Source organism: Magallana gigas, chromosome 6, assembly GCF_963853765.1.
Source record: "Magallana gigas chromosome 6, xbMagGiga1.1, whole genome shotgun sequence".
Taxonomy (NCBI): domain Eukaryota; kingdom Metazoa; phylum Mollusca; class Bivalvia; order Ostreida; family Ostreidae; genus Magallana; species Magallana gigas.
In genome coordinates this window covers 14,263,824-14,274,491 of record NC_088858.1, presented here as the reverse complement: position 1 = coordinate 14,274,491, position 10,668 = coordinate 14,263,824, and the positions used below count along the sequence as shown (strand labels likewise).

At 33.7% G+C, this 10,668-nt stretch overlaps 1 protein-coding gene across 2 annotated transcripts; it reads right to left on the bottom strand.

The window, feature by feature from the left end:
• Window positions 1–4,187: 4,187 nt before the first annotated feature.
• Window positions 4,188–9,278, bottom strand: LOC105339394 (uncharacterized). 2 transcript variants are annotated; one of them, XM_011444916.4, is made up of 6 exons: window positions 9,011–9,252; window positions 8,146–8,430; window positions 5,756–5,944; window positions 5,440–5,508; window positions 4,972–5,178; window positions 4,188–4,652 (listed from the first exon to the last, which is right to left on the bottom strand). In XM_011444916.4, exons 1-6 carry the CDS (start codon window positions 9,195–9,197, stop codon window positions 4,441–4,443), a joined length of 1,149 nt encoding a protein of 382 aa, XP_011443218.3. In that variant the 5' UTR covers window positions 9,198–9,252; the 3' UTR covers window positions 4,188–4,440. The 2 variants fall into 2 exon arrangements, 1 of the variants encoding a protein (XP_011443218.3); XR_004601501.2 differs by lacking the exon at window positions 4,188–4,652 and having other exon boundaries at window positions 5,003–5,178; window positions 5,791–5,944; window positions 9,011–9,278.
• Between the last annotated feature and the right edge of the window lie 1,390 nt (window positions 9,279–10,668).

The following is a 10,668-nucleotide window of genomic DNA, read 5'->3' as shown; positions in this document are numbered from 1 at the left end:
TCATTTGATGATATGATCTGTTTTACTGTCTCAAAATTTCATGAATTTCTTATTATAGAAGAATGTTGGTTAATGAGAAGGCTCCTTCCTTAATTGCGCAGCAGCATGATCTCATACATCCAGGTATGGGACAGTAATACTCTATTCGTCATAATTACAGACTCTATGGAGATCTGATATTGCATGCTTGTCACAAATTACATGTTTTCTTTTAACCTTTAACCTATATTCATGTTTGTGTACTGATGCGGGAGATTGTAAGCCCGTATCCCCCAACGCTGTGATGGACAGTTTGACAGTTATGATACTGTATTTGGAATTAAAATATTGTTTTTGAATTTAATCACTGAATCTACATTCGTGATCAGCGCAGCTGGTCATGAGTAACCGAAACTGTCGGTCCCAGCCGAAAGGGTATATTTACTCATGTCAATCGTTAGCAATAGAGACCGATTCAGATAATAACTGATGTTATATAACTATACGACACAACGTAATTTTGTAAAAACTCTCTCTGGACATTGACTTAGTCAATAGCAAAGCAGACGGGGATACTTTTGTGGTAAACGTCTTACATCCGGTATTTTATCATGTTATATATTATTGTATTTGATCACATAATAAAATATCATGACATAAAATATGATACAATATAGTATCATATAAAACAATATCATGTCACATAATACATCACAATATTGTAACATATGATATGATATAGTATGGTATTGCTTTATAAATTATGGTAATGTATCATATGATATTTAAATGTATGATAGTGTATAATATATGATGCGTTGTAAAACATTGTGTCATATAATACTATGCTGTACCATATCATATGAAACAATATCAAATGATACAATTGTGATACAATATATCATATATTACATTGTTATACTTTCATGTTAAATACTGAAATCTGATTGGTTAAGACGCAGTTCATAATTCTTTCTATTACCCTCAGCGTTAGCAACGCACTTAGCAACGGGTAACATTAAAAAATGTTACATGCGCGAAAATTATGCGCATACGGTTCGCTGTAGAATTCACGTTATTCCTATATAATAAAACCAAAATTTTCTTAAAAATTAAGACATTCAGTATAACAAAATAAATAGTGCCTGTTTGGGAGGATAACAGTTGAAATTGACACCCCTCGAAAACCATTGTTAACCTCCGCTTCGCGTCGGTTGACAATGGTTTTCTCGGGGTGTCAATTTCACCTGTTACCCTCCCAAACAGGCACTATTTATATAATATCATATAACACAATATTGTATCATACTATATTAAACATAACAGTATCATATGATACAATGACTTATCATTGTATGCAAAAAATTTGATACATTATCATATCGTATCATACAGTTTTTGCAATATGATATTAGATAATATAATATTGTATCATAGAATACAATAGTGTATCATATTATACAATACTATATCATTGGAATGTTGTTATATTATTTAAGAACAAACGCAACTATCAAATTTGAGTAAGATAGGAGTTTTTTTAGCATCCTTGATAAAGGAGATCAGGCTCTGAATCTACCTCTGCAATCAATTTATATTATAGTTAAATCAACCATGCATTGAGTTTGTAACAGGACTCTAATGAATTAAACATATAGCCTATTTCAAAAAAATTTCAGCATATCTGCAACCTGTTGCTCTGATTCAGCATTCACGCCTGCGCATGCGGAGTGCATCAGAATCAACTTACAAGATGCATCATCTATTCAAACTTGATAGATATTGAACCAATCTATACTACTATATTAAAATAATAGACTCGAATTTTTGGGCTTTAATACCGATAAATCAGGAGAGGGCTGTCTTTTGTTTTATATATTTTAAACATCATTGGTACTTGAAGATTACCAATTTGTTTTTATTTTTTCTCAATCAAGCTTCGCTAATTAATAATTAACGAAAATACCTAAAATAATTCCGGAAATCATCTGGATTTTTTGGATATTACAATCTTGCGCATGCGCATTACATTTACGCTAAATCACAGGATGCTCTGTATAAAGTTTATGTTACCACAATATCACATTTGCATGGATAAACTCATAAACGATAATACAAACACGGTTAAATTTTCATTGGAAATCATTCGTCAAATAAAATACGGGAGATAACTCTAACACTGTGCATTTACTAGGAAAAATCCCGAGAGTTCCGAATTTCAACTTGAATCGAGTAAAAACGTTGGTGAAAAGTGCTGAATTCTTCAATGATATAAATGGAATTTTTAGATGAACGGTATTTACAGCCTCAAAATGGTTTGTTATGAATAATTTGACTGTTATTTTCAATGCAACTTCATTTAATTTTCTCTAATATCGTTACGGAGCGATTCTGCAATTTTCTGCTACATTACGGGTATATCAGCTGTATATGGGTGGCATTTTAACTGTGGTGAAGGCCTGTCCCGAGACAGATTATTCTAACAAAGCAGAGTGTAGTGAAATTTAAAACAGCATTATTGTAGGTTTAAAGCTTGGTTATGTAAATGTCAACAATACGGTGCGTCGATGCATCTATTTCGTAAATGTCCAGTATATGCAATACCAACCCGTGCATGCACGGGTCAAAGTCTAGTAATAACTAATATTGGTCTTTCAAAGGGCACCTGCTCCAAAAACTTTAACCAGTTACAAAACCTTAACCTCATCTAGCATCCGAAACCTGTGGCTCAGATTCAGCATTCGAGCCTGTCAAGTGAGTAAATAACATAAGACGCACCATCCACGCAAGTTTGGTGAAATTAGAACCAGTAATAACTAAGATAAAATCATCAGAGGCCACCTGCTCTAAAATTTTAACAAGCTCCAAAAACCTTACTATCATTCAGCATCCAAAATCTATGGCTCAGATTCAGCATTCAAGCCTGTCAAGTTCATAAGTATCCCACGACGCATCATTTATGCAAGTTTGGTGTAATTAGGACTAGTGATAACTAAGATATAATCATAATAGGGCACCTGATTACAAACTTTAACTAGCTCCAAAAACCTTAACCTCCTCCAGCATCTTAAACCTTTAGCTCAAATTCAGCATTCAAGCCTGTCAAGTGCAAAAGTATCATAAGACGCATCATTCATGCAAGTTTGGAAAAGTTATGATGGTAGTAACTTAGAAATGGCTATCAAAGGGCACCTGATCTAAAAACTTTAACCTGCTCCAAAATCCTTATCCTCGTCCAGCATATGATTTTTGTGGCCCAAATTCAGCATCCAAGCCTTTCAAGTCCACAAGTAAGTCCAGATCCATCATCCATGCAAGTTTGGTGAAGATAGGACAAGTAATAGCTTAGATACAGAATCTGCAACAAAAACGTTAACCAGGTCCGGACGCTGACGCCAGGGGTATAGAATAAGCTCATCCCGACTTCGTCTCGGTGAGCTGTAAAGTCTACGAATTTTTGCATTACAACAGACATGAAAGTACCCGGATGAAAAATTATAATGTGACAATGAAGATACCTTGTACATTTTCTCTTTCGTCGATTTCAATTGCACCTTTTTCTAGAGTTTTACTAAAAATCGCCTAAATGTGATGCATGCATATCTTGGGATTTACTATGATTATGTAATTTCAATAAAACTTCATTCCGCATCCAAGTGTATTTAAACTCCCACAATTTATCCCCATAATCAGAATAAACACACCAGCGTGTCCAATTTTACCCATCATCCTCGGGAAGTTTGTTGTCTGTTCACAGGAATGTTTATTGATGTGTTGTTGTTGCTTCAATTGGTATAAAGTGGGCAGTTTAAATCAGACTAATAACCGACTAGCTGATAAAATTGTTTAAATAACCCTATAAAATGACCAAAAAATGCACGTTAGATAATAGTCTAGAAATTTTTTAGAAACAAATTATGCTGCAAAGTTGAATGGGCGAGCCACATAGGAATTTGGTATAAACAGCGACATGTTTTCAAAGTCGGGGCAAAATTATGAGACACGTTTCATAAAGGACTGCCTCAAGAATCGATGAAAGCGTCATTCCAAATATTACGGAGCTCATCTGACTTAAATATTATATATAATACGATGTTATCAATACAGAATCTATATTACTATCGAGTCGAATCTTGACAGGGAGGGTTAATTTTCATTGGTCAAAATCCAAATCTAGCGTCATTTTCTGTAACAAAATAACTCATTCATCAATAACAGTTTTTAATCAACAATGATGAATCGATGATTGACATAAAAAATAAGAATCTAGAGATGTAAATTGTCGAATGTTTTTATGAGGATATTTTCAGATAAATAATATCATTCACGATATCATTCGAAAATACTGTTTTAACACAATTTGACAAAAATGATTACTATGAACATTCTACAAGTGTGTACTTTAAGTACCGGTATAATACAAGTCTCTGAGAACGATCGTTTTTTGAATGCAAATAGTTTTTACGTTATGACATTTAAATCAGATTTTGGTTCGAATGTTGGGGCAATCAAGTACAGAATGAAATATACACACAGAGGCAGAAATATCACAACAACGCAGAATGTCCATTCGAACACCACTCCAGCCAGTAGGGCGTAAAACTCGTATCTGCAAATTTTTTCCGACCAATCCGTGTCTGATAAATGATATCGGTAAACACATACAAATGTCCCTACAACAATAAAACAACAAAATGGTTCATATTCCGGAAAGATATATATTGATGGATCAGTGTTTGTTCTAGAGTTACTGTTATCTGTATACTTGTGTAAAATTAGCAAGCACATCCAATAACTTTATCAATTAATTCTCAGCTACGGTATTACAAAATTAATAAGTTTAGCAAAATAATTATATGATATATATATATATATATATATATATATATATATATATATATATATATATATATATATATATATATATATATATATATATATATATATATATATATATATATATATATATATACGATAATGAGGGTACGTTACCCGAAGCTGTTAAAAGGATTCTGAAAACCAGCAAAGAAATCCAAAATGATCCGGATTCTACTTTTTCCTCTTGTCCGACACAGCCACCGACGCGTTTTGTCCATACCATGACGAGGATGGGAAACACAAAAACCGAGAGGACACCATCCGCAATCAGGAAGTAAGACACCAGAATTTCATCCGAACAGTTTATGTAACAGACAACACCTAGAACGAGACAAATTGCATTGAAACATTCACTTTTCATTCAATTATTCAAAGTTTATCTAGTATGTACGGAAAAAGAGAGATCACTCTTTGCCAAAAAAAAAAAAAAACTCTAAAGATTTTTTTACTACAGTCATACAATAGTAAACAAAATATTATGTATCACGTGCAAAAATTGTCTGATGATCAAGAAAAATACTTGATTTAAAATGCTGTTATAGTAGTTATTGAAAAGGACGATAAATGTTGATTTGTAGGTACCAGAGCAGGAGAGAAATATCCCAACCAAGAGGTAAAGTCCAATGAAGACTGTACTTTCAAATCTGCAACCTGTTAGAAGTAGAAAAAATCTTAACACTGTATATAAACTTTATTATCGCAGTATATTTATTCTAATGATATGAATCAAACCTAAATCATAATCACAAATGTGGCTATTATCCAATCCAAAAGTTTAAATCAAATGGAAATTTATATAGATCATTTTTCCTACAGTCTAATCATTTTGGGAGTATTTTCTCAAATGTGCATGCATTGTCAAAAATGAAGAATTGAAGAAAAACCAAATTAAACTAACACATGCAATATCGGTGATGAATAGAGGTTCCTAACCGTTCCCGGTACCCTCGGAACCCCTTGGACCCTTTCCAGCTTCTGTAGACCATTGACGAGAAGTTTTGGGATAAAACGCTGTCCTGTCTTTTAAACGATCTCCGTGATTCCTCCGCCTGTGTTAAGGAGGCTTCCATGTCGTCAGCATTTTCATCTGCAACACAATGAAAACTACAAGGGTGCAATTTTACAATCGTTGATAATACTATGTCTGTATACATTTCTATAAATTAACCTCTAAAAATAAAAATTACAACAAAAATTTTCAAATTTTAGATATTGCAATATACAGAAATTACATAATCAGTAGAAAATGCCTGAAAGTCATTATTACTCACAGTTTTGATAGAAGTGGCGTAATACAAGATCCCAGTAGTCAATTCATTGTTACGTTCCAACAATTTAAATTTAATCTTAAAAGTGTATTGATAAACATAACAAACACACACTGACATAAATACTGCTGAATACCTACACAGGAAAGAAGACATTATCACGGCTTCTTGCTTTAGTGTACGTAAAACGTACTACCTTAACCAAAGGCAATTACGCCATGAATGACTTGTACGTCATACTGAACAATTTTCAAATTCAGCCACAGGAGAAATACTGATTAGAACACCGTTTAAGAGCAATCAAATTTGAACAGAATTTACTTCGTTCTAATTATCGAATCTATAGAAAGAGTAGATATCTGGAAACCGTTTTCAAATGTGGTAATAAGTCAAGTGTCTCAGCAAAACTCAGGACAGTAGAATACCGGGAATAAAGGTAAACTAAGGGTTTGCTGTAATTACGAGAAACACCCCAAACCCTTTTGCCCTAGTCAGAAACGTTGCTATAGGTTAAGAATCAAAGTACTGAAAGTACTGATAGACGGAGGCATCATTTCGGAGGAAATTAAACTAATGAAATTTTATATGATTTTTTTTTATTCAAGGAAAAACGAAGCGGTTTAGTATTATGGCAATTTAAGGTCGCGAGGATATTTTTCAGGTTCACATCAGAGTTAGGTAGATAATAATAAAATAATTAGTGTTGTTCTCTTATTTTAACCTTAAAAGCTTGTTCTATTACTTCCTAAAGGTGTTTATTCTTTACAGAAAAGGAAGAAGGAAATTACTTTGCATCACAAAACAACATGGGAAACTGTACATGTTATTAAATGCATACAACTCGAACTCGAAAAATACAATGCAAACTATTAATGTACACATTTCTTTTCTTGTGTATATTTAGTTTAAGTCGATATTATTTCCTGTGTATAGTGATTTGCAAACCCAAGGTAGAAAACGGCATATCCTAGAAGTTTCCACACCTGTTCAAGACAAAAAATAACCTCTAAATTGCAAACTATTTTGTCAAACTGTACAACACCCCCCTCCTTTTCTATCTTGCAGAAGGGGTTTCTTGATTAATGAGTGTCGTCGATCCAGATATTCTCTTATTATGATCGTTATATGAGAGAGAGAGAGAGAGAGAGAGAGAGAGAGAGAGAGAGAGAGAGAGAGAGAGCGTTCGTTTAGGCGTAATTTTACGTACATTCATTTGAAATATACTAATATTGTATTCATAGAATTAGTATCCACAAGAGAATATAGTCTTTGTGATTGAATCCAGCATGTAGTTTCAGTCCAAGTCCACGTGTTACCCCTGTTAATCAAATCAACGCGCAAGGTGCACCACGTGTTCCTTCCAAGATAAGGGGAAAAGTTTCGCTCTAATAGTTTTCATTTCAAGTAAGGAGAACAGAAGTATGCCTAACAATAAAGTATTCTACACTGTTTGCTATGTTTGATTTCAAGTAAAGAGAAAGGAAGCATGCCTATCAATGAAGTATGCTACACTGCTTGTGATGTTTTGATTTCTAGCAAAGAGAAAAAAAGTATGTCTAACAATGAAGTACATGTATGTATTCTACATTGTTTGTGATGTTTGATTTCAAGTAAAGAGAAAGGAAGCATACTTAACAATGAAATAGTATACACTGTTTGTGATGTTTGATTTAAAGATTGATATACTGTGTTTGTGAAGATTAATTCGTATACCTCTTTTTTCTCAACAGAAATCTCTCTCTCTCTCTCTCTCTCTCTCTCTCTCTCTCTTTCTCTCGAGGGAGTGGAGAGTGTTTTATCGATAGATTCGTTTGCTTTTTTATCAGTACATGCTTTGTTTTACGGTTAAAATCATATTTAATAATGATAAGAAGAAGCTTACGGTTTCAATATTCCCTTATCAATATCTTTATATAGCTGATATTTTGTCGTTGATTATACAAGTAAATGAATTATGATCAATATATCTTGCTATCTCTTGGCACTAAACCACCACCAAAATATTTAAACAGTTCCAGACCTAATACAGATACCGCTGGTCCAGGATAAGACTGCTGACGTAGAAATCCGGATTTACTCTGATGCATGGACAACTTCATGTGCTGTTTCCCTTCTGTTTCGAAAAGTTCGTCAAACGTGGGGAAGTCAAATAGTGGTGTAGAAGGGGAGGAGCGGAGGGAAACCCCGGAGATATTCGACATCTTCCGAAGAATTGATCGCTTCTTTTTGACGTCATCTGATGACGTCGAGGTAGGAGAAATCGGCGGTTCGTCCTCATTCTGGGAGGATGATTTGACTCCACTGTCTGAAATAGTTGTTGTACAATGCTTCAAATTCAATCAACAAATATAAACATTACTCCTTTTGGCCCTTTCATCTACAAGCATTTACTTACTAATTTATTAATCATAATTATGTACAATGTACAGTTTGTCCTTTTTATGTACAAAATTTAATTCTTAAGAAGTTTTACGATTTGCGTAAAACAATTTTATTTTGGAAAATAATTGTCATGGTTTTATGCTGCACGCTCTGTTTATTTTGCGTGTCAATGAACTTGACAACGAACCTTCTCTGCATATATTATACAAAATTATTTATATAATCATTAACAATATGGAATCTAACGACATGATTGCATATCACTGACAAACAATGGAAAAAAGAATCAATGACCTTAAAACACAAAACAAGATGGCTTCAATAAATGCCTCTTGTACAGGCAATATTCTGCTTTTGCGTCTTAAAGTTCTAGCGGTTCTAAAGAGTTTAGAAACCTCATACTTCATTTACAATACCTCCATACAAATAATGTCATTTTGACAAATGTTTCCACTATATATGTAAGTTTTGAAAAAAACCCATTCATTTAAGGGAGCCATTACCTTCCGATTCTTGACTTCTGGAGTTTGACAGCCAGTTGTAGGTGGGTGATTTGAGATTGGGGCGGCATGGCGACGGTCCATTCAAGTTATCGTCTGCGGCAAAAGTCCATGTGACCCCTGACTGGTTCGGTGTTTTCACAAAGTCCTCGCGATGGGTAGCTTCTGAAACTTGTAAAACTCCTGACATGGTGGAATATGACAAAAAATCAGTTTGCAGTCATGGTACGTTTTAGAATATTAAATTTGACAATTACAAGGACTATTGCGAAGGCAGATAGCTGTCAGGGTCGTGACAATACGGAAATTTACGGGACGAAAAGTGTAAAATCACAAACCATGTCGGTTGAACTATATAGAGGGCGGTTTTATTTTTCTTAAGTTGCATTTCAAAGGCTATAAACATCTTATTGTAAGGTTGCTCATGAATAAAAATATATCAGGATTTCGCAAAAAGTTATCTTCATTTCTTCTATTAATCTCTCTCTCTCTCTCTCTCTCTCTCTCTCTCTCTCTCTCTCTCTCTCTCTCAAATTAGCAAACCGGTACATGTAACGTTATGTGTCGAAAAAGCCTACCATTTTTATAAACCTCACAAGCAAGATTAGATGAAATTATATGTGTATTTTTAATGAATAATAAATGATTTTAATCCACTGGAATGAATTTTAAGACCCCAAAAACCCCCCAAAATATTGGTTCTTCTTTAATACAATACACAAAAGGTTTTTTTTTTTACTTTTCATTGGTCATATTATAAATATATATGCAATTAACAAAACCATCATGTTGATGGTGCTATGTGTTGCGATGTCAGCAAAATTGTGTCAGCAAAAATGAGCGTCTTCTTAATCACAAAAGCCGACATTTAGTCTGTGTACGAACTCAAAGCATAGGCAAAGTGTTACGATTACAGTACCAGTAAGTTAACTTGCATTATCATTTATGTCAGTGTGAGCTAGCTTCAGCGCACTATTTCGCTGTGTTAATGACAACATGGTGTCAATTTTGTTAGGAAACAACGCAATCGCTCTTAATTAGTGCCCCGGCGTATATTGAACACAGATGGTTTGTAAATATCCGGTAGCATTGTCAGGCCACCTTACCAAAAGTTATTTTTTTTTTATAATTGTCTAACTTTGTAATTTGGGTTTAAATATCCGAAGTAGCGGTAAATATCAAACCGTTATCATTTTAGGAACGTTTAATAATGATTGTGTCCTCATCTTTTAGTTTTCTGTTAGTCTAACAACATATTCAATCTTGTTCCCTTTTGTAGGCAGCTAGATGATATAATTATTTATAATTATTTATTATAACATTTTCTTGGATATTCCCCTTCGACATTTTACATATATGAAGTTTTCATGCACTCATGGCCCGGAAATTTTTCGTCAGACATACGCATGTACCGAATACTTTAAAATAAGATTGATATTGTAACTGGTAATAATTTGTAGCTCATTGCATATGACCTTGCTGATAATTTACACATGTCTTTATTTCATATTATTTACGCTAGTCTCTGAATTTCTGATGGGTCTAAAAAAAATATAATAAAGTGGAATCAATTATTTATATACATGCTATGAACCGCATGCTGTACATATTAATTTCCTTGTTTTTTGTTTGTATATACACTGTATAATGGACACGTTAAC